Source organism: Balaenoptera physalus (genome assembly GCF_965194825.1).
Source record: "Balaenoptera physalus genome assembly, chromosome: 3".
NCBI classification, from domain to species: domain Eukaryota; kingdom Metazoa; phylum Chordata; class Mammalia; order Artiodactyla; family Balaenopteridae; genus Balaenoptera; species Balaenoptera physalus.
In genome coordinates this window covers 131,002,882-131,028,255 of record NC_138890.1, presented here as the reverse complement: position 1 = coordinate 131,028,255, position 25,374 = coordinate 131,002,882, and the positions used below count along the sequence as shown (strand labels likewise).

The 25,374-nt window shown below is 38.9% G+C and overlaps 1 protein-coding gene across 13 annotated transcripts in view; it reads right to left on the bottom strand.

Moving 5' to 3' along the window:
• PDE4D (phosphodiesterase 4D) overlaps positions 1 to 25,374 on the bottom strand; it is a 1,115,543-nt gene that overhangs the window by 541,544 nt on the left and 548,625 nt on the right. Inside the window, exon 1 of one of the 13 annotated variants that reach the window (XM_082457163.1) lies at positions 20,228 to 21,504. The exons of 11 other annotated variants lie outside the window; for them this stretch is intronic. In XM_082457163.1, the coding sequence (XP_082313289.1) occupies positions 20,228 to 20,274 (47 nt within the window). In that variant the 5' untranslated portion in view covers positions 20,275 to 21,504. Of the gene's footprint in view, positions 1 to 20,227; positions 21,505 to 25,374 lie in introns of those variants that run through there. One more of the 13 variants, XM_082457166.1, reaches the window with a different exon arrangement.

Below are 25,374 nucleotides of genomic sequence, written 5' to 3'. Positions count from 1 at the left end.
ACAAAAATCCCACAATGATGGGACATGTCAAAGAGTAACAAGAGTCAACTGGAAGAACTCCCAATGGCTACAGCTGGAACAATTTGAGCCACAACACAGTATTAAATTATAACCTAAAGTAGAAAATAATATTCATGAGTCCATACCGATGTACACAAATGATTGGATAAACAGTTAAATAAATGGAGGAGAAGAGACACATCTCCCATGGAGAAGAATTCCAAATACCTTATGTAGATTGTGCCTACAAGGAGGTTGAGAATAAGTTCCTCCTCCTTAAGTGTGGGCTGTGCATAGTGACTTCCTTTCAAAGACAACAGTATGAAAATAAGGTTAAAAAAAATAAGTATACAGTGGGAAAAAAAACATGACAAAACCATCTCGTTCAGGTGATCAAGGCTAACATGAATAGCAATAAGTCATTTTGATAGTGTGATAAAAATGGCACTTTACCCTCTGTGGTCTTCTTCCTCAAAACACATAACCCTAGTATAATCATGAGAAAAATACCAGAAAATCCCAACTGAGGGGAAGTCTACAAAATACCTGACCAGTACCCTCCAAACCGCCAAGGTCATTTTCAAAACAAAGAAAATCTGAGAAACTGTCTCAGCCAAGAGGAGTCTCAGGAAACATGACAACTAAATGTAATGTGCTATTCTGGATGGGACCCTAGAATAGAAAAAAGAATATTAGGCAAAGCTAAGGAAATATGAATAAACTAGGAACTTTAGCTAATAATACTCTTTTAGTATTGGCTCATTAATTATAAGATGTTAATAGACGAAAGTGGGTGTGCCGTATACGTACTAACTTCGCAATTTTTCCATAAGTCTAAAACTGTTTTAAAATAAAAGCCTTGATTTTAAAGAAACCCTACAAGTCAATAAATTTAATTTAAACTGGTAGAATTAAATAGTAAAATCTATTCTTACTGATATAATCCAACATTTAATTCTCTTAAACAAAAAGACATAGTATTCTTCATATATTAAGCTCTATGATTAATTGCTTTCTTTACATTTCTTTAGAAAATATTAGATCATATTACACATTAACAATTAAAGACAGGTTAGAATGTTAGGGAATTGCTAAACATATGATTCATTTAAAGAAAAGTTTACTGTAAGTCTACTCATTTAAAGAAAAGTTTACTAAAAAGGAGATATGCATTATCCATACGGATGTATCTTTCAAAAAGACAGAGAAAAGAGTCAAGAATGGTTTAGTGTTCTAAGACACACAAAAAAACCAGAGGGCAAACTAGGGAAGAAATACAACTTTTTAAACCAACCAGAAAAAAGATAAATTTCAGCAAATTGATCAGATGTTATCACTTGCTCATGATTTTTGACCCTAGCAAACAATGTCCATTTGTCCATCCCTATACTTTCCCATCTGGACCAGGCTACGTCACATAAAATGCTTCTTCTGACTATGAGAACGCCCAGACCCATTCTGGGGTTAAATCTCTCTTACTGTAGGTGTACCTACTAGTTACATTTCAGATTTGCAGCCACAAAGAAACAGTCTCATCTAAGCACCAGTCCTTCAATTACTGCATCATTTTCTTCATCCTCTTTAACAATCGCAGTCCTTCAATCACTTTATATGTGACAAGGTATGAATTTGCTTCCATCCTTGCCACTCTCCTCTGAGTCCTCTCCAGTATGTCTGCAGCCCAGTAGTGAGCACAATACTCCAGCGGAGGTCTGAATGATGCAGGGTTGAGTGCACTCATTACCTCTTTATTTTGGGTCATTCTAGTTCTATTAATGTAACCCACATTGTTATGTGAAATCTCCAAAATAGCTTCCATATTTTACCTTCAAAACGGGATAGTGGATACAAATACTACATTATCTGTGATTACTGTGAATGAGGTTAGCACATTATTATTTGTCTGTGAATATCATACTTGGCCTCCTACAGGCTCTGAGTATTCATGTATCACAGCCCTCCTGTGATGACACAGCCAGAGGTACCCTCAGATGACACACCGTCCATCCTTCTCTATTCAGAAATAAACAAAAAAGCCAAAAACAAACAAACAAACAAAACCCCACATCTCCTTTGTTCGTTCTAGCTACACAGATATAAAATCAGAACTGAACATAACAGTAGGAAGACAGTACTCTTTAATCTCCATATTTAATCTCTTGGTACTTTCTGGATATCTTAAAGTACATGTATCCCCATGAGAAATATTACTGCCTGGATAATAAATAATGATGTCATACAGAAAATACCGATGAATTCTTCAAGAACACTTTAAAATTCAGATGCCAAAGAATATATTTTTCTAATCTTTATAGAAAGTACATAAAATTGTATATAAAATTTCATTTGCAAATTGTGAAAACTGTGTTGGAATAAAAGGACAATGCAGGCGATAGATTTCCTTGAAATGCACTTAAAGTCCTGTTATCGATCTATCTGATTCAGCTCTGTCAATTCTACTGACCAAGATACAGCTATTTTAAACATTAATGCTTTCAGGAATACACAACACTGATAAATATGCCCCCAAAATGACAAATCTCCAAGAAAAAAAAATAACAAGTAACAAATGCCAGGCAAATTTCTATCTGAAAGAAGCTACTTAGTGATATTATTGGTATCTTTAATCAAGAAAGATGAATAACGTTAATCTTAAGGAGTTTATTTATAGTGGACTTAGATTAAATAACACAATTAACGGCTGTAGAATTTGTAGATCAGAATCAGAGGAGAGGAAAAACATATTAATCAAGTAGACATGTTAACAAAATAATAGATTAGTCAAGACTACATTTGAATAAATTAGCAAAGGAAAAAGATAGCCATAAAGATATCTAATTTTTAGTTCCTTACAAGAGAAATGGTGCTGTTTGTTGTTTTTTTTTACAGACTAATTCATACTTATGTCTAAGAAATAGGTACTCATGTCCACTATTCTTATGCACTATAGCATATATGAAACAACGATTTGCTTCTCCCTGAAGTATTTTGATTTGAGATTGATTTTTTTTAAGGTAACATGAGAATGAAGGAGATTTTTTTCCCACATTAGACATAAAGGTTCTAACCCTTATTAGACATAAAGGTTCTACACACATCATTTTGTTGAAGCACAAAACACAACGTGAAAGGCACCAGGGACCTCAGTTTAAGAATAGACAGAAGACTGAGGTACCAGTTGCTTCCTGAACACTGTACTCAGCAGTTTTGGAGCACTTAGCAGTGATGAATAGGCGTGAAGAATCAGGTCCTGAAAAGCCATTTCCCTGGAAATAAAACCTTTTTATTTTCTTTTATCTTTCTCCTGTCTTGACTGAAGCTTTGAAGACACTAAGGATACAGAAGGAGTGAGGAAAGCGTGCAACTCAGATTACCCAAAGGAGACGCTCGTGATGAGGCTGAATAAAAACAGATTCTGGGGCTTCCCTGGTGGCGCAGTGGTTGAGAATCTGCCTGCCAATGCAGGGGACACGGGTTCGAGCCCTGGTCTGGGAGGATCCCACATGCCGTGGAGCAACTAAGCCCGTGAGCCACAACTACTGAGCCTGCGCGTCTGGAGCCTGTGCTCCGCAACGGGAGAGGCCGCGATAGTGAGAGGCCCGCGCACCGCGATGAAGAGTGGCCCCCGCTCGCCGCAACTGGAGAAAGCCCTCGCACAGAAACGAAGACCCAACACAGCCAAAAATAAATTAAAAAAAAAAAAAAAAAAAACAGATTCTGAGGAGAGGAAGGGGGGTAATGGCCATAATCTCCAAAATTCTTTTGATGTGTTATTGCTTTCAAAGGAGTGGGGTTTTCTTACGGTAAAGATGTTTGATACAAATGGACTCACCTGTCAATCTAAGATCTTTTACTCATGGCTAATTCAAACACTATTCTAGTATTAGAATCAAATACATGGTGTGAACATTTAATAGCCAATTCGCCTAGGTGGGAAAACAATGAAGAAATGATCAGAAATGGAACAATGTACGCAGCCTTTATATCCTATATTCTAGAATTCCGTTATTTTGGGGTTTATGTAGTAATTTTTTTTAACTACCAAAGAAATTGTGTTGGGGGGGAAATAAATGGCAGTCATATCACACATTCTTGAAAAAACAACTTATTGGACTTGGCCTCATAAATATAAAGGATTTCATAATCTCCAGAAGCCTTGGCATTTGTCTACATCTTCTTTCCAGGCTGCTTGTCATTTTCATAAACATTTTCATGGTTCTCATTTTCCTAATCATATGAATTTATGCTTGAAACATTTCAAGCACAGGGAAGCAATCTTGTGAATTGACATGAATTGACAGATCCAACTGGGAGCAGCCTCACTCAGAAGTTTGACTTAAATGTTTGCTCTTACACAACAAAAGTCATGTGCAGACTCAGGAACATTTGCCTCTGAGTTGCAGATCTCCTGAAGAGTCACACAAGCCTGCATCTCCCTACACTCCTATTGCCATCACAAATGAAGCAGGACTCAGGATTCTAAAACCTGGTGCTGTGATGGTCTATGAGAGGTCTCAAAGTATGGGAGAGTGTTTTTAACTCCAAGATAGTAACTTGGAAAGACATAGTATTTTTTTCATAAAGAACACATTTTGTTATTCAGGTTATCCTTTTATGAACACCTCAATATTTTCAATAGTACTTAATGAAATTTTAATGAAATCTGGTGTATAACTTTCTTTGGATTATTAACTAACAACAGTATTTATAATTTCCCATGAGCTTTCAAATATACTACAATCTTCACAGAAACTTGTGGGGAAGGCAAGGGACAGGAGGGGAATTAAAATGCATTGAACATCCTAAGTATCAAAATATCAGGTGCTCTGATTTTTATATATCTCATTCCCCTTTATCCATATCCTTAGGACAAATTGCCTTTCAATCTTAGTGTCAGAAGTAGGTGTGCTTCCCGTGAACCACTGAGTTGTTTATATCTAATGGACACTGGGATTTGTACGAAAGCTTCCTGATTTACATCAGCTCCTAGGAAGCTTTGCAAGAATTTTATATATTTTATCTGAATACCCTTGGACTTCATGGTCTGTTAAACTCCTAGAAGCTGGAAAGCTCTCTTTCTCCCTTGAGATCTGACAAAATTGTGTTGAACTTCCCAACTTCATGACCAGTAAGTCCCTAAACTCAACCCTTGGCATGTGATCATTTCTTGGGGTGGGGCTCATTGACCTCTCTTGTTAATACAACACAAGTCCTTTTGATTTGCATACCATCAACACCACTAAAATGACTTACTTCAAGCCCTCCTGAGGCTTGAAATCAGACATACAGATATTCGTGGTCTTTTTTTTTTTCTCCTGTTGCTGGGGAGGGAGGCGTCTGTATATGGACTGAGTGCACATAGGTCTCAGCCTTTCCTAGGCTTCTCCTCTTCCTCTCCTCTCTTCTAATCTCTCTTCTGCTTCTCTGCCATCCTAGTTGGCTCTGCAGGACCAAATTCTCCCCCAGATCACTTGAGCACCTACCAGCAGCCAAATCCTCAAGGACTCTCTCCTTACCCCAAGGGCATCTTTAAAGTATTTCTTCCAGCAAAGGCATTTCTCTTCCCCAAGAAGATTCTGGTGCCATTTGTGAAGGTAACATAATTTCCCTCACTTCATTACAAATTCATATGAGTATTAATATCATATCTCTTTTCCCTTTGCCCTTTCCTCACCATTCTCCCTTATAAGTTATAGTTATACATCTTTGCTGCTGCCTTAAATGCTGCCTGAAACAAGGCAAGGCTTAAACCAACAAATAAATAATATATTATCTCACTGAATCCTGTCAACAAATCTGGATGATTGGTACTATTGTATTTTTCTTTTTTGAATGAGAAAAGTGATGCTCATAAAAGTCAGATCATTTGCTCAAAATGAGTCAGTCACTATCTGAGTTGAATCTGAACTCAATTCAATATGGCTTTAAAGAATAGGTTCCTTCTCTTGCATAGTACTACCTGCTAAGAGAGTGGGTACGAGACCTCTCGAATGCTTTGTCAAAATGCACATGTCATCTCCTCTTCCCACCCATCCCTCCACCCCCAGATTCTGATAGTCCTTGTTACTGGGATGATAAGATGAGGGCTGAATGTTTTTTTGCACAAACTCTTGCAGGAATTTCTGATATATGATACAATTATCTTCCCCAGTGACACCTTTTCTAACCCTCACCATTTCCACCAGAGAACCACAGCTCTAGAAACTTAAAATGTTAAGGCTGCAGTTAATTTTTCAATGTATGCTCCGATCAAAAAATTATAAATATATAAAATAGTCCCTGATGTTCTTTCATGATAAAGCAAAACTTTATTCTACTATGCAAAGGAATTTCAAGTTTTCAATTATCATCTTAGCTAACAGATATGATTGATACTTTAAATGAAACATGAAAAATACTGCATTTTCACTGCAAAGGTTCAACTGAGAAATTATTTTTCATATAAAATTTTAACATTTTCAACATTTCAAATATCAAACTTTGTCTTGAGATGTCATTTAATGTCTTTTGAAAACAACTAAAAATCAAAGCAATAGCAAAATGAAAAACTAAAGAAGAATAATGCAAAAAGTCTAAGAAGATACTGATTATTTCAGAATCAAAAGAACCTGTCAGATCCTGTAGATTCAGCACCTACTTCTTGAGAAGAACTGGGCTAAGCATTTTACATACAATATCTCATTTAATCCTTAAGCAATATGATGCAGGATCATTATTAGCTATATTTTCTAGATGAAGGAAAAAAGAGATGTAAGTAAGTTACCCAGTTGCCCAAGGTCATATACAGCTCATAAGTGAAAGAGCAAGGATGTAATCATGGTTGTCTAATTCCAAATCCCAGGCACTACCGCTTCTCAGTATTTAATAGTGCTGACTACGTATGATGTGCCCAAGTTTGTGAAAAGGACCAGAGGTATATAAGACATGGATGTTTTTATTTATCCTTGAAACACGCATTGATTATGGAACCTCACCAGTCAGCAGATAATCAAACACTAAATTGTGCAGTCTTCTTATGTCAATGGGACTTCAGAGAAGTGAGCTGAGTTCAAAGAAGGTTCCATGGAAGAGACGAAATGTTGGAGAAAGGAGGGAACTTGAAAAATGAGTAAGAGCTGAGTTACAGCAGAGGGCAGAGCAGCCCATGTAAGGAGGTCAGATGGATGCATTTGAGAACAGTGAGAAGACTGACATGATTAAAGAAGAGGAATATAGTTTGGGGATCATGAGAATGAAATCATGAGAATTAAAGACAGATAGGGCGAGACACAATTACAAAAACCTTTGAAGGTCAATTAGAGAAAATCCATGTGTTCAATCATTCACTCACTCCATAAAGATCTATGGATGCCTAGTACGTGGGCCAGGGAAAATAAAACAGAATAAGACAGAAAGCCCTGGAGAATTCTGTTCACAGTCTTGTAGCAATCACTGTCAGGGCCCTATCCATATCCCCTTAGCAATAACATGCCAGTGGAATCCTAGTCTAAGCATGTGCAATACTCTGCCTAAGGCTTTGCCTGCATGCAGGTCAGGCTGGAATACTGGGAATTCACCCCTAGGAGTAGCCATCAGCCAATGAGGAATGGGAGTTGGAGGACAAATGCTGCAGTGTCCTCATCTCTTGGGTAGGACAACTCTGAAGCAAGTTCTACATCATCTTCTAGAGGTCCCCAGCAGGACTGAGACCCAGGTGCCTACTGCAGTTTCTTGATAATTCACGTACCCTGTATGCGCTTTCTCTCCTTTCCTGTCTCATTTTCCCGCTCCCCCCCCCCAATGTTTCCTGGAATAATCTCCCAAATAAACCATTTGCACTCAAGTCCTTCTCTCGGGGCCTGCTTCTGAGGGACCCCAACCCGACAGGATGCGCAACTTCTCCAGTAACAACTAACCGCGCTGGAGCATCTGTACACCAGGACCATTCCAAGCACTTTATATGTGTTACAACATTCCATCCTTACAGCAGCCTACGAGGTGAAAACTTTTATGAACTCCACTTTACAGATGAGGAAACCGAGGCACAGGGAGGTTACACAACTTGCCAGGGTCACACAGCTAAAAAGCTTGGGTTCAGATTTGAACCAGACACTCTGGATCCAGAGTCAGTGCTCTTCGTCACTAAGTTAGCCATCTCTCTGCATGTGGAGGGAAGTTACTGTATGTGACACAAACTGTGCTGCTGGAGGTACGGGACCTCTAGGAGAATGGAAGAAAGGCTTACTCCACCTGGAGGTCAGGGAAGGCCTCTAGGAGAATGGAAGAAAGGCTTACTCCACCTGGAGGTCAGGGAAGTATGGGACCTCTAGGAGAATGGAAGAAAGGCTTACTCCACCTGAAGGTCAGGGAAGATCCAAGTTCTGATGGATCAGCAGGAGTTCGCCATGGCAAAAGTCAAGAAGGCAGAAGTGCATTCCAGTACCAGGCCCATCATGAGGAGGGCAGTGTCTCTGGATACCATGGAGCTCCATCCAGGGTGCTAGAGCAAGGTGTGGAGGGGGTCAAGGTGGGGGCTGATGACTAGCTGGGCTCCATCTTCCCCAGCCCTTCTTCCAAAGTGCAGCATTTAAATAAAGCTGCTCCCCAACACCTGTCATATCTATTTTATATATTAAGTCACTGCCTAAGCTTTTGCTTGAAGAAAGGGTTCTGTGACTTAGAAATATGTTTGTAACTTCTATACTAAAGATGGATATATACATATGTGTGTGTATATATATATATATATATATATTTAACTATAGGATTTCATTTATGTGATATTTGGTAAAAAGCAAAACTATAGAGACAGAAATCAGATTAGTGGTTATTGGGGGCTGGAACTGGGAGAGGGGCATAAAAGAAACTGGGATAATTATTGCATGACTTTGTATATTTGCCAAAACAAGCAACTTACGGGTGTAAAAATAATCCATGGGAAGTATGTCTGATAAAACACATTTTCTGATTTAAAAAATTAAAACTAAACAATTGTACATGGAGAGTTGGGGCATATTCAAGTAAGATGTTCAAGGATTGAAACTATTGCCTAAATACTGTATGCTTAGCACAGTGTTCTTAATAAATGCCTCATAATTTGAGAAGAAAAGTCTTAAAGATGGATATATTTAAGGGTATATACAAGGATATGTATAGTGGAATAAGAAGGGAAGAAACATTAATACTAACAGAAGCTGACGCATATGCATTAGACAAGAAAGGCAGAGGCCAGGTGAGCAGGGCCTATGCTGTGTGGTGTACAACACAAAGCCAATACACTCTCTAGGCAAAAGAAGAGATATGAAGGAGACAACTTTTTGAGAGCCTATCTTGACAGCGTAAGATGTATGAAAAGAGGAGATAGAGCCATACATGGAGGCTGGGCCATGTCTGAGAACTGTATCATGTATTGTCAAAAAATAATTAAAATGTAATATAAATGTTATAAATGAAGAAAAGGACATATGTTATAAATAAAGATATGGACTGGCTGCAGATTAATTTACCCAATATTGTCTTGCCAGAAAGAGAAAACATAGACATCTTCAAGGAAAGAAAGATTCCTGTACATAAAAGTGAATGAACTGGTTATTGGTTTTAAAGAAATAAGGAGTATCTTAGATAGGTGATTTGGAATAATAGCATTTGGATTTCGTAGATAAACACAATTCAGCAGTTGGGTGCCTCTGCAAACTCGGTTAAACTCTCCTGAGTATCAGAAACCAAGATGTGTGGGAATTATTTATGTTCAAGATGAAAATTTTTATGGAAATTTCCAGAAGTTTTCTAAGGGTTGGTGATTCTTGTCAAGGTTAGAGAGACGAGGAGAAATGCATTATTCCCCATAATTCAAACTCAACCCAAGGTGTTGCCTCTGGTACATGCCGTAAAGTTCCAAGAATATGATACAAAAGAAGCAGTTTAGTCTTCCAAACCATCTAGAGCCTAGGTTGGAAGGGGCCTGCCGCTAGACTTCTAGATTACCCTTGGCAAGCTGTTTAACCTTTCACAGCCTACTCTCCTAATCCGCACGATAACAACAGCCAGCATTTATTGGTTCCTTACTGAGTGACAGGTGTTCTCATTTAATCTTCAGGCCACCCAAAGAAGTGAGCACTATTGATTACCCCTATTTCGCTAGTGGGAAAACTGAAACACAAAGAGAGGTTAGATAATTTACCCAAGGTTACACACCTTAAGAAGTAGATAACACACCCTTTTCATGGACTTGGAGGGGGATTAAATGAGATAACGTATATAGAAAGTTCAGTCTATACTTGGCATTAATAACCTCTCAAATGTGATATATATTATTATCTTTATTATTTTAATAGTATAAGTTCCCTTGTTTCATCTCAAAACGTGGCACAGTAACATTATTCGAATAATGCAAAAGGTTATTGAAGTAAATAATACCCAACCATACAATTTTTTGTTACTCATTCTTTTCTTTGCACATACTCATTAATTGAGGAAAAATTTATAGAGTACCTGTGGGTGTAGCAATGTGCCGGAGCTGAGGATAGAAAGTAGAACAAAGTGGTCTAGGTGGCTAGTCTCATGAAGAGAACGGAATGTCATTTGTTACTGTGAAGTCTCACAGGTTAGCTTGGTCACAGGAAGTTCCTGGAAGCAACATGTGCAGGAAGGCCGAACGTGGCCAATCTTTAAAATGGTGACATCTTGGTCCACCAGAACATTTCACTTCTCTCAGAAATCAAACTTGCCTGGATTACTTTCTAGAAAATGGGATTTTTCCACAAATATTTTCTTCTTTTAGAACTCAAAACTGCCAAGACTCCAATGCCATACTTTATGATTTAGAAGAGGTCTCTTCCACTAATCTCAGTAATCCTGGGGTCTTATCAATTTGCCCATTATCAACTTGCTGAAGTTTCTTCTCTAAGACATCAAGGACCTCTCTATAATGTTGCCAATTATTTGTTGTAAATGTACTAAGCAAACACACATACACAAAGCAACCCAACAACTTCGGATCTGATACTGAGAACTTCGCCCCATGTTACTTCCTTAGACTAGATGGAGGCTGGATGAACAAGGATGAGCTTCAGACTTTTGACCCAGAGAAGAGTTGGGAAGATATAAGGGACACATAAATGGTACGTGAGATACATTTTCTCAATTACTGCTGATATCAGCATTAATGAGCATAAAATTGCCATCTTACCCATGAACAAGGCTGCTATTTAACGTCGTGTGTAGCAAAGCACCAAGCTGATCTCCCTGTGTGAAGCAATTATACTCCAATAAAGATGTATTTTAAAAAATAATTAATTAAAAAATAAAGTTGCATGTAGAAGGAATTAAGCTAAATAGCTAAGGCTGAGAGGCTAAGAGTTGTCTACAGGAAGGGGCAAATACTTCAGAAAAGCATTGGAGTTCAGCCCCGGAGTAGCTTGCGGACCAATGTATTATTTCTCAGCATTCCCTTTAACTGAAGGACAGTTATGCCTAAACAAGCCAGAAATGAGTACATGGATAAGGTAATCTTTAGAACTGTAGGTATTTTTATAGCACCACAGCGATCATTTAGTTGAACCTCCTCATCTTCAGGTTTAAGAAGAAAAACATGAGGACTAAAAAGGAGGGCAGAATGAAGTTTCCTTATAAGTGACTAGGACTGCTCAGGACCTTATTTAGAGCTTTGAAGCTGAAGCAGAATTCCCAGACAGAAAGCCCTGTACAAAGTAATCGTGAGCACGGGACGCCAAGGATATTAAAGAGGAAGCTCTGCTGACCTGGGAGAACGTTCTAGTGATTAGAAGAGAGAAAAGGAATTCGTAATATCTCCCAAACTCATGGTACACGATAGGGTTTATAATTATGGACTAAAAAAATTATAAGGCTATTTAAAATGTTCCCTTAATTTACACCTTATGTTTGTTATTTTTCCCCCTGAGGTATCATGGAAACAAAAGAGAATTTAAATTTATAAATATTTAAACTAGGTTATACCAGTTCTGGTTAAAGTCATATGATGTTTTGTTGCTTTCAGTAAGTTTCTCGGAAACTGGTGACACTTTCAAGTCAACTTCAGAAGGATTTTGAAGAAATCTTTGTAAAAGCAGGTTACATATATATGGATTTGTGACATTACAACATAAACCACTGAAAGGTAGGCGCCCATTAAAAAGTGAGCAAAGTTGAATCATTTTGCCTTCTCTTCTCACTGTGATTTTTATTCATTTGAAGGTAAAACTCAAGGCAAAAATCTTAGAACTTCTGTTTGTCACCCCAGAGTGATTTCCCTGCAGCTTAGGAAATCTCACAGGTCCCAAATTAGGTCATGAGACTGGAACTACAGTCTAATTAACATGTTCATAAAACAACTTCCACACTACCAAGGAGAAGACAACAACGATAAAATCAATTCTGCATTCTTTGGAATCCCTAAAACACAATCAACAGGAGAAACTGTAATTGCAAAACAGTTCCTAATTTAGTAGTTAAGGATTGTTTCATTCCTGTCACACCGCTGTCCATTTTCTTGACAGAATACCTTGTGTGAGTAATTTTAAAAGCAGAGTAAAATATCCTTCATTGACTCTATATATGCGTTCAGTATCGCTGACTCTTTCCAACTCACTGGACCCTCTGACACCTCCCCCTTCGGTAGCCTTTCCAATGCCAAAGAAACTGTCCCATAACCTGACTCAGCTCCTCCACCTGCCTCTCCATGGCCCTCCCTCTGAGATCTGATCTTGACCTTAAATTCTACCTTCCAAAGAAAACAGAGGGCATGAGACCAAACTGCCTCAAGTTCCCCTGCTACCTCCCTAATCTCTACATGATCTGCCTCTGTCCTTCCACACCTCCCTCCTATCTTGGAGGAAGTCGTGTCCTTCACACGTTGTCCAGGGCCTATATCTGGATACTTCCTTTGGGACGTGATCCAGATCCTTAAAATTACCTGGTGTTCTTCACTAACTACTGGGTCTTCCTCCCCTTTTTCCCTCTTCTCTCCTCTGCTCTCCTCTTTCTGTCCTTCTTGTCCAAAATTTTGAAAGGAGTGTACACTACTTTTCTGTGCTTTTATAACCCCCGAGGTATAACTCCCCCGCTTAAACCACTCTCCAACGTGTTGCCAATAATTACTAACTCTCAGATCCATCAGATATACTTTTAGTCCCTCATTTCTAGACTTCTTTAAGGTATTTAGACCAACCAGTTTAAAGGAAGGTGCATCTTCCTTTAAACTCCCATAACATTTTGTATATTCCTGTATTAACATGTTCCCCACTGTTCTGTAATCATTCATTTCTGTGGATGTTCTCCTCACTAGTCTATGAGTAATCTTCAGGGCAGGACTGTTAGTTATCATATTTATCTGGGCATCCCCTATGCATAAATAAATCAGCATGTTCTAATCCACGTGTTCTAATCCAATTCACTAAGAATGGCATTTTTCAGCAGCTCGGGTATTAGGCTATTTTGTGATTAAAATGTTTCTTTGGCTGTTTTGCATTAGCTATGATTGTAGAAAATGTTAATATTCTTTACCTGTGCAAGAGAAAAAAAAATCCTAAAGACCTGTAATTAGAATATTGGGAAGAAAGTAATAATGATGAAAGCAAAACCCAAACCTTGTATGATTTTTATTGGCAGCAAAGCACTCTCATCTGACCGTCACAACCGCCTTTGAGGTAGGGGTGGAACCCAGGTCAAAGGAGGGCCAGGGCTGTGCAGTGTGATCACTGCCCAAGAAAGAGCTCGGGGAGTGAGGCTGAGTTCATCTCTGCTCTGTTGGTTGAGGCTGTGCACAGAGGAAGGGGTGCCTCTTGCTTTGCACAGAGGCTCTGCCCATTCACCAAGCGCCACAGTCTGCATTTTCAGTTCATCTGCCTGAAGTGTGTCCGCCCAAAGAAGCACCTTTCCCTAATTCACAGAAAAAAAAACTCATAGGCCAGAGTGGCCCCAGGAACAGGGGTCACTTCAAATTCCCTGTAAAATTTCAAGGAAACACAGAAAGATCTGCTGACATGGCTGAAGTACAGGTCATAGTCCTAACATGAACAGGAAGGGTTTCTCAGGGAAAGCCTTTGACATTCACTAGGCACCCCGTGTACTTCCCCAACTTGCTAACTAACAGGGAATCTGCTTATTTTCTCTGGTCTTACTGCTAATCTATTTTCCAGAAGGTCCATAGACTGAATGCTAAGGCATCTGCCACAGAACAATATGGTGAATCCAAAGACACTGGGTTTTAAAATGAGGCTAGACCTGGTTTCAGTGGGTCAGCTTTCCGAAGTAATAGACATGTGACCTTGAGCAAGTTTTTTACCCTCTATGAGCATTACTTTCCTCACCTGCAAATAGGGGTTCAAGTAAGACTCACCTCTGAAAGTTATCATTGCCATTAAAGGATGTCGTTTATGTGAAAACATGTGGCCTGAGTTCAATCAGTGTTGATCTCTTCCATGAAATACACAGTAGTTATATTTGTTACCTATATTTAAGAAATTCACCCGAAAGACTTTAGCATGTCATGTTTGCCAGTCTAATAAGTGATTCTTACCAATGTGCTATGAAAGTTCCTTTAATGGTCTACTCTTCAAAATGAAGCAGGTAAATATCCACTGAATTGTTTTCAACAGGTAAAGAGCTCTGAGAGCTTTCACAAGGTCACACAAAGCAGTAACACCAGAATTAGAGTTAGAAACCTGGAGGGTTTTTGTCTTGTTTTGTTTCGTTTTTCTCCAGCCAACAGCCTAACATATAGAATCTGGATTATCCATCTTTGAAACCAAATATATATCCCCAAATTTTACACAATATAATCGCCAGTTGAAATATGTTGTCTTGGGTATGTTTATAGGCTGGTATTTCTGTAACAACTAGAAACACCATCTAATAGTCCATCAAGTGGTGGTAAATAGTTATAGAAGTTAACTTTGGCCTGGCGACACTTTGGAGCTATTGCAAAAAAAAAAAAAAAGTGGTATGATTCTATAGCTAGCCAGGGTATTTGTGAGCACGAATGTCTGTGGGGGGCGACTGAAGGCATAGGGGGAAGGGGTGAAGTGCAGCTATTGTTCAAAAAAGAAAGAAAGAAACTTCTGGCCTGAGGCAAGTGGGAAACTGGTTGTTAAGTTCCCTCCTTGGGATCTTCCTCGCAGAATTCTGAACTATCTTCCTTTCTTCCCTTACTTGCCTGTTTTTCTTGGAACCTGGATACCTCAGCAGTAGCGGAAGTAACTCAGTAACAGTCAGCTAAAATGAGTGCAGAAACAAGGTGGTGGAAAGTGAAGAATTTAATAGAAGCATAACATCCCAAATCCACAGCTAATCGTTTTCATAGGATGGAGAATACTTTCTCCCTTTCTTCCTTTTGTAGGGATTGTCTGACACTTCCCTGTCCTGGGCCACCCACTTAGCCCAGTGAGGATGTAACCTATCATCAGTTTAAAGTACACAAACTATGTTACTACAGCAGAAAGTCTGCTGCAACTGAAAATTATATTTAATTTTCATAAGTTGTGGGCACACTGATATTACTGATAGAAACTTTCCTCCTCTGTCATACCATTCCTTAATCAAATTTTTTTTAAACTGTAAAAAATGAATTTTCATTTTCATGCTTAAATTATAAGGTATTGCTAACAGAAATTAAGGAGGCTATAGCTAGGGGCACTAAAAGACAGTAAAATAGCAAGCCAAGAGAAAAATTATACATTTAATAGGATGAATATTTCATCTAAAAGAAAATCTTTGCTGTATTATATCTTAACCTGAACTTATACCTTAAACAGTGGCTGACTTTGCCATTGAGCCCTAGGGATCTGTGAACAAGATGAGCTTGTGTAATTATGAGCTCTACCTAAACTTTCCTGGCCTTAAGTGTTTACAAACAAATTGTATGTGGCCATAAAAGGGATTCAGAGTCAAGCTGAGAGTTTGATATTTGCATTCTGGAATTTCTGGGTAGTTCTGTCACCCAGAGGAAGACATGCTACTAAAGCAAGGTCAGCCATGACCTGAAATGTCATTAGAAGACAAGCAGACACTGGCAGAATTTTAGGTTGACCAAAATGAGCAGAGCTCTGTTATCTTGCATGAGACTTAATACATTTTGTCCTTCAAAGCATACAGTCATCGAACGCAACACTTCTCCCACCCACTAAAGCTCTCATAAGACAAGTGAGAATATTATATGTACAGGCCAAAACATAAACTCTGGAAAATGCAATTCTGGGTTGAGTTCCTGTAGTCTTGACATATAAAGAGAAGAAAAACTTAAAGATGAGACTCAGGCTAGATAAGAAGGACTATCCTTTCATTAAGAAGCAGGCCATCTTGCCTTTCTCTGATCTCACTGGATTTGCTGTTGAAATTATATACGTGTGTATGTGTGTGTGTGTGTGTATGTGTGTGTGTATGCACTATCACTGATATATTTATCTCATGATTCATTCCATAAAGGAATTAGGTCAAAGAAAAAAAACAAAACGAGTTGGTATGTGAGTTGAACCCTTGGTTTACAGAGGAACAACCAAACTGTGACCTGCTAGATTAAATCTTATTAGGAACCAGGAAAGGGCAAATCCAATGAAAGGATGTAGGGGTCTAGAAAAGGGAAAAAGAAGCCTCAATGTTGAGTCAAAGTGCTATAATCACCCCATTTTACCTCTTGATGGAAGTGACCTCTCAGCATCACAAAGAGAGTTTGGTAAAAGTATATAAACGTGGGAGCTTTAAAAAGTTAAATCCTAAGTGTCAAATAAGCGAAATAGTTAATCACCATCCACAGTCACTAGTCCCACATCTTGCTCAGGTTTCCTCAGAAGAGCCCACAGAGAGCACCACAGGACAGTCTGCCCGAGCAGGGGCCTTTGGCTTCTATCTCCCACGGTCCTCTCTCTGAGTCCTTGGAGTCCATCATAAAAAGGATGCCAAGGTATTTCAATAAAATGCCCTCCTAAATTTTATAAATGTCAAATTCAATTGCATGCAACTTGGCCCTGGCATTTCTGGCATGAAATTACAGAGTTTTTATAAATCAGATTATACAGAGTTGTTATATATTTTAAGTAAGGCAAAAAGCTGCAAACACATGCTAGGCAAATTATGTTATGTCCCTCTTATTAGATCCCTGCATAATGATTCCCTGTCATGATGCTTCTAAAGAGTACTCTTAATAGCTACGAGATGAAATTTAAATTCCTAGAAAGCTGACTTGCATTTCCCTTCTTCCAACCACGCAAGAAGACCCATTCCTGAATTGCCAGGCTACCACTATATTCTCACAAGTAGCCAGAATAAAAAATAAGGGCTATGTGGTACTTATTTACCTAGTGAGGTGAACCCTTATCTTTGTTTGGCTTGGCAGTAAAAAGGTTGAAAAGTGTAATGGAAAGAAGCCTTCGCAATAAAATCCTCCAGCAAATTTTTCTAACGTAGCTTTCAACAGGGAAAGCACATTCTTCTTACGACTCTTTTAGCTCTCAAAGGGTAGTGTTCTATTAAGACAAGTAAAAGACCACTTATTAACTGTAACTTGGAACCATTAAACGATGAATCTGTCGTACTATTGCTCAATTATCAACACACTAGCCCCAGGGCTGGAGGATGAGAGATACAGTAGGAACTCTACACCTAGGCTTCTATTGGAACCATTACCTCTGATGAACTTTTGAGGACTCCTCATGGTTCTCCTGCATCTCAACTTTCCCTCCTTCTTGCTCCTTTAAAAAGCAGAAGAGAAATAAGTGTGCACCTCTGTACCCTGCCTATCCAAAGGGTTTGGAGCCTTCATAGAGATTAGCTTGTGAAACCCGAAGCACACATCGCCTTTAAAATGTTTATTACTCCCTGGCATTGAGCTGTTGCCAACTTCTGACCTACCCTCTTTGTGGGGGGAAAAAAAAAAAAAAAAGACCTGCAGGTGAGAATGAGGAAAGAGAGACTTTGGAGATGCAAAGGAGAACAACTTGCCAAATCCTTTTTTCTTAGCAGGATCATTCATGAGCGTGGAATCCAACCCAATGGGGGGACTCTTACAGTAGGACAAAGGGAAAGAAGGTTTTCTGTCAACAAACACCTAGACTCTCTTACCATGGTATTGAAAGGTGAGGTTATAAACAAGAAAGAAACAACAATTGGGGAAGTTGAGCACAACATTATTTGGGTCAACTGGAAAAAGCCACCACCTTCTTCCTTTGAGTTTAACATCTTATTAATGAATCCTTCTAAAGGGCCCAGGCAAGAATAGATACACAGAACACTCACATTCCACCGTGGATCTGTTTGGCCACAATAGCAACAAACTGGCACCTCATGCAGTGAAATGTATGAAGTGTTACCTAGCTTCAGGCACAAAAGAAAACCACCAGGGCTCTCAACTTCTCCGTAAAGCTTTCAAACATATATGTTACAGATCTATAGGAGCATGAATAAGCACATTTGCATTCTTTCAAAAACTATAGAGTTGAATAGCTTGTTTCTTTCCAGTCAAAAGCAGAGGTGAGGTAAATGCAACAACAACAACAAAATAAAAGGTGGTTATAATGTTAGGCATTCAAAGAGTACCTTGCATCCTTCCTATTGCAACATAAACAAATAGACCCAAACAGCAAGGCTTAGGCAGAACAAAAACTGTTGCTCTATAACAAAGTACACTTTATAGAAATGAGAATGGTAATTTTTTTCCCTAAACAAATCTTAATAGGTACAAAATTAACCTTGAAGGAAGGCATAAGAAATCGATGAAAAAAAAAAACAAATTGACAAATACCTACTATGTGCCAGGGACTGTTTCCAGGACCTTTTAATCTTAGGGTTTAAGACTATTTATGTGACTGTATCAGTAAGAATGACAAAGACCTCATTGCTGATGCCTGACCCTCACCATCAGGTCCAGCAAAGCGATGGCACCAAAGCTCCCCCTGAGTCGGGAACTCTGATGATGCACTTGGAAGTGGGCCACTGAGGTTTGCAGGCATGTCACCCAGACTCCCTCCCAAGCACGTTAGACACTGGGGACAGTGGCTCTGGGCGGCAGAGAAGGAAGATACGCCACAGTGTCGATTCTGGATGTTATCTGATATTGATAGAAAATGAGTACCTGCCCAGTGACGGAGGAGGTCACTCACCCTTCTCTGTAACTGATCTTCAGCTAACAAGCTAAAATGTCTGTAATAAATCAGTAGGGGATTTTGGTGGAGCCTCAAGATATCAGGACACTTTCATTTGAGACACTGCCATAAAAGCAACTAGAAAACCCTCAGAAACCTGTATTTGATGTGTATCACTTCTCCTAAGGCCAGCCAAAAAATATACCTGAGAAATATACTTTCAAAATGAGATACATTGCAGTATCCAAACCAAATCATGTTCATAGCCACAAAGCCTTAAACTGTGCCTTTATCATGCATTCACAAAGTTTCTGCTATGGGAAACTGAATCCAGTCAACCCTAAAGGTGTGGTGAAACAAGCAATTTTTAAATAGTGAACTTTGCCCTTATACTACCCTCAGCAACTAGTTCCTATAAATGTCTAGTCATAAACTCTAACAAGAAATGGTACATGATGTCACATGCCCAGGGACCTTAATTCATTACTCTGAACCTTAATACATGACCAAATATCAATGCACTAAGCAAGTTCTATGAGAGTCTGAGCACCTCATGATTCATCTGTTAGAATTCTATGAAATTGGTTCATTCTGGTAGAAATATTTCTTGAATAGTTAAAATATTCCTTTAGTGTGGGGCACCGACACATCTTAATGTCATTTTAAAACTGAGTCAACATTCTAAGTTTTCCCTTAACCTTCTTTTGGAAATTTACAAAGATCTAAGGCCAAGCAAACTGGCATGAGATGTCAGAAATACATATGTGTCCTTTCCCAGGGAATTTTCAAATAAAAGAAGACAAAAGAGCAAAAGTCAAATCCCAAACCTCCCTTTTTCTTTTACTTATTAAATAGTTGCCATTCTCAAAGTTGCTGTGGCTGCTTTTTTTTTGTTCGTTTTTGTCTCTCAATGAAATCAGTTAGCAATTGTCAATGCCCTCATACCTAACTTCTTATTTGGGATGCTTTTATATTAACAAGAAATTTGTTTTTGCATAACCATTACTTTATCAGGCAGCATTTGGTTTTAAACATCTTTTACTTTTCATCCTCATTTGAGACCAATATTCTTTTTCAAGACAAACCCACCTCTGGCACCTGTCATGGAATTTTATAATTCTGAGTTTTACCAACTGAAGGGGATATCGATTACTCACCATATCCAGGAATGCCTTCTAAAGGGGAAATTATTCACGTGCATCATGTTGGCAGATCTTCTGTCATTAATATTTTCCTTGTCTTGTATGTTACATGTAGTGATTTTCAAAGATGAATTCCAACTCTCCTGTTTGAGCAGCTATCATGGGCAATTATTGCAACAAGTATTGAATTCCCAAAAATCCCACCCCCCCCGAAAAACAAAGAGCAACAACAAAAGCCCTTCCAGGGTTTGAAGAAAGAAACATCACAGAGTACTGCAGGTATCGGTCCACCCATTTAGGTTCCACTAGTTAGTCAACACACTAAAGTAACCAGTTCATTCGCTAGTCCTAAATGGTGGCAAATATTGTCCCAGTAAAATCCAACTGCCTAGAGTGGAAATTAATGCATCCTTGCAGGAACGACTCCGGAATGTGGGAAAAAAGGAGTCAAAAGACAGTTTCTTGTTATCCTTGTTAAAGAAGTGTTAGAAGGGAAATGGGAAACTTCAGGTTGCTTTGCCATGCTGTCCTTTAGAAATGAATACTGCTTTTTCTTCTTTCTTAGGCACATATTCATGTGTGGTCACTTTAACGCAGTGCTGCCTTCTGAGACGTGTCGGACAAAGACCTGGGCAGAGGGGCTAGCAACCATGTATAACCAAAAGCCAACTTCTCTCCCCAATCTCAGAATTGCTGGTTTTCAACTGCAAAAGTAGGAAGGCAAGGAGCAATTTCTGCTTTGCAGGACAGGATCCCCATGAGCTCCCATCATGACTTCAGAAGGTGCTGTCAGGAGGAAATTCATTTCTGCTGCCTAACCCCTTAATAAGGCTGTTTGCTCTCTTTCAGTCAAATGACTAAGCTATTGATCCTTTCCCTGCAGAAACCCCTCTGAATTGTTGTTATCAAACCCATGTGCGGGCTTTTCATATTTTGCCTGGGAAAGAAAATGAATTTTCACAGCTGCAAGTCAGACGTTGTCTAAGAATTTCTTCCCCCGCTGTCTTTCTCTTCTCTTTTTTTCTCTCTCTTTTTACCCCCAATTCAATTTCCCAGTAGGTGTCATTTACTCAGATGCTCTCACAGCTTCTGAAAGATTCTCACGCCCGAGCTATACAGACCTTGCATGCTTTTAAAACACAATGGCAACAGGCTCCCACTGGGGTCCCCCAGCGCCGAATTTCCAGCAGAACCTTTGGAATCGTCGCAGCCGCCTCGTCTGCCCTGGGCTGTGCCTGCCGGCGGCTCTGAACGGCTCAGGACACTTGCAGGCTCCGTGGTACTGTACATTAACTCTGCAGCAGCCCGCTCGGCTGCAGAGGCTGCTGCCCGACAGGGGATGTGCTGGCGTCAAGGGGGCCCTCTAGGTGGGTTCCCAGACACTGCAGCGCGCCTCGCTCGCCTCCAAGGAAGAGCCGACCAAAGGGGTTAAAGGCACAGCTCGCCCCAAAAAAGCAGATTTCTTCTTTCAGTCAGTGATCACCAGCCAAGACAAGCTAAGCAGCGAGAAACCTGTAAATAACCTCCCAGGGAAATGACACCTTGAACAAACAGATATTAAGGAGGGAGGGTTTTTGTTGGCTGGGTTTTGTTTTTCCCCTTTTTACCCAATGAAAAGAAAGGAAATCAAAGAAGTCCAGAGAGAGAATTTGCAAATGACAGGGTTTGGTCACTTCGACTCTCTTGTTTTTAAAACACACAAATGCTGGGGAGGGGGTGCCTTGCTGACTTGACGATCCGTAACCATTTAGCTACAGATGACCACACGGTCATTTTTGGACAGGAAATCCTCTGGAAGCCAGTTCTGCGGAAGTCGGTTATATTTCAGTTGCAATTGCGCATGCCATAAAGCTGCTCGTTTGATTAAGGGGTGTGTGGATTTGAGGCGTGCTGAGATAAAGCCTTGCCATGCCTACAGTGGCTGTTTTGCATTTCCTCAAGCTTCCCCCTTTGTTGCAAAATTGTTCAACAATCCCCTGAAAGCACCCCATCGCTGTTGATGCCATTTTGGAGCAAGAATAAAATAGTAAACTCTGGTAATAGTAGGTTGGCAGTTAAATGGTGTTTGTTGGAAATCAGGAGGAGAATGGACTTTACAGTAGCAGTGTACTCAATATTAATGTATCACTTTTTACTTAGGTATTTAAAAAGCCTGTTATGCAATTGCTTATTATTAAATGGAATACTGGCAACATTTAATACATCATGCTATTATCTTCAGCTAGGATTTCCCCAGTGAGGCCCTGTCATAGCAGAAAACATTACACAGAGCTGTGGGGGGAGTGGGGCGTGGCATTTCCCACAAATTCAAAACCAGGTATAAAGAAATTTGCTCATGAAAACTGCCATGATTTGGGGAGTTTTCATTTTGATCAAACGATAATCCTAATGAACGTATTCCTGGCCGGAGGAAGAACTGAGTGATTCATTTAAAAGCAATTTGAACTTGTAGGTTCAAAAAGATGGTACCACAGCTGCAAAGGAACTTGAGAATATTTCCTGGGATTTCCTGTAGCCTAGGCAGTGTCCTCACGACCTCTTTTTGCTGAAGGGAATAAATCTCTTCCATAAAGTCATTTGTGATCTGAACCAGAAGACTTCAGTCTGAATTGTTTTTAACAAGCTATGAATGCCTGAACCGAGCATCACTGAGTAATTCAAAATTTGATATTACATGAGATAATTAAATATTATTATTTAAGAGCAAGGAACACTTACAATGTCCCAGCCTCTGTACTAAAGTTCTATACGTTATTATCTCATTTAATCCTCACAACAACACTATCAGGGATGGATTATTATTAGCCCTGATCTACAGATGAGGAAATTGTGGTGCTCTAGGATTAAGCAGCTTGCTCAAGGTCAAGCATCTAGTAAGAGTCACAATTTGAACCAAGAAAGTCTGTCTCCAAAGCCTGCCTGCATTATCACTATATTTTGGTGCCTCTGTACATAAGAACACCATCTTGCATTAGTGCTATGCTTCTAAAATTTTATTTTTACAGGTATTATTTTAGCCTCACAGAACCATGCTGAGGAGAGTAGGACATTTATTATGACAACTTTGGAGATGAATTTCCAAAATGATAGTATTTGCTCATCATCACACATCATGTTTGTAGTAGATGTGGAAGAAAATTCAGATTATTTGATGATTATTTGACAGGTTAGTGTTCTTTGATGATGATGATGATAGAATGATGGATATTAACCTATTTCAAAACCAATAGTTAGTTCTCACACTACATAAAAGAGTAGGTCTCCATGGAAAGTAGCAAATACAAAGATTTTTTTAAATGATATAGATATTTATTTTCCCTTGTAATAAACATTTATTTGAAATTTCCTTATTTTTTACTTCATTCTACTCTACTCTGTTTGTATGCCAAAGTGATACCCATGGGTGAAATAATACCAAAAATATCTCTGAATCTCTCTCAATTACCACACAGTTCAACATTCAATACTTGTTAGCTATGCTTCCATTTGTGGGCAATGATATAATAAATCACTTTAAAAATTTTAAAAATGTAAATAATTTAGTCATCGGCTTACTAGAGGAAATGTAAACTTAAAATATATGTAAACTAAGAGGAGAGTTCAACTGAATATTTTTAAAGTAAACTTTTCTTGGCTTTTTGTTTCTATTTTTACAGATGCAACTGTCTAGAATAAGGTATAACAAATTAGAATGAAAGGACACACAACTGAGAAGCTATGATAAATAGTAGAAAAGCCAAATTGCTGCCTGAGGGACAACAAAGAAAAAAACGTAATTTACTTCACAGTTCAGGGAACCAAGACTACATATTAATAAGCAATCCTAAACTGAGTATTTTGAAAACTCAAGGCAACAAACATATATAAAAGAATGGGTTTGCTTAGAGAATAGAAATAGCTGATTTCCAGCATCTTTATTCCATGTATATTAGAAACAGGGTCTTCAGAGTTACGACCGCTATTTTACAAACTGATACTTCACAAGACTTATTTAATATTTCACAAATGTGTGGTCTTCATGAAACAACATTTGGGCAGAACTAATAGGTTGGCAATTTGAAAAAAAAAGTTCTCAAAGATGAATAATGTTGATGGACTAGGGTAATACAAATCTGTCTTTTCTACTAAAAGGTAATCATCTTTTCATGGAACTTCTAAGAAATATAGGAGTAAGCATAAAAAATTACTTTTATGGTAGATCTCAGCCCCATCATTTCAATCAGTAAAGGAGCTCTCATTATTAGCAGGACACCATAGATTGGCACAAACTTCCTACAGCCATGGTGTAGGCTCAGGTCTAACAACACAAAGGCTAGTCATCTTCTCCTTTTTAAAAATTTAATCCCAAGATAAGCACGAGAGTATTCGGTCTTTCAAGGATGGACTCACATTAACTATCCTCATAGGAGACTGATACAAGAAAAAAATTTAAAAACAGGATGCCATTTTATTGATAAAGTGTAAACTACAAACTCCGAGCAAACTGAATACTCTAACATTTTCATGAAAGACTGTTTACTGTACTCAAAGTCAGAGAAGAATTAACTAACCAGTGTCCCCATGCCCTTTTCCTATAATTAAAGTCTCTTTCTGCCGTGGCTAGGGGGTTTTGCTCCCAAGGGTGATGGTGTTCAAACTAAATTCCTGGGAGTCCTGTGGTTTTGCAAAGTTGCCTCAAGCCCACTCAGGGCAAAGGGAAGGCCAACTACCTCGTACTGTTTCAACCAGAGCCCCTCTGCTTTTACCTGTTTTATACCTAGGTTTGGTTTGAAAAGGGGAGTTCTTTAAAAAATGTTTACAAAAACATAAGAGTAGGAATACAAAATTAACACATTTTAGGCAAAGTCTTATCCCTGTATTGTCAGTTTCAGGACTCCATTCTCTTCAAACCCCTTCAATTTCACAATGAGTTTAATACAAATGATTAAGTTATATCTTTATGCTAACGTAAGCATAGCATAATAAAGACACACCCTAGTCCAAACCTTGTGTGTTTCCTAAAACTCTTTAGTCACTTATCTGACAGTCACTTATCTGATGTAATGACTTAACTCATTGATTTTCCCGAGTTTCACTTTCAGAATGAAATTTTAATTTCAAGTGTTAAGGTGTATCTTTCGGTCACCATCACATTTTGCTATAAACAATAGCTACTACCAATG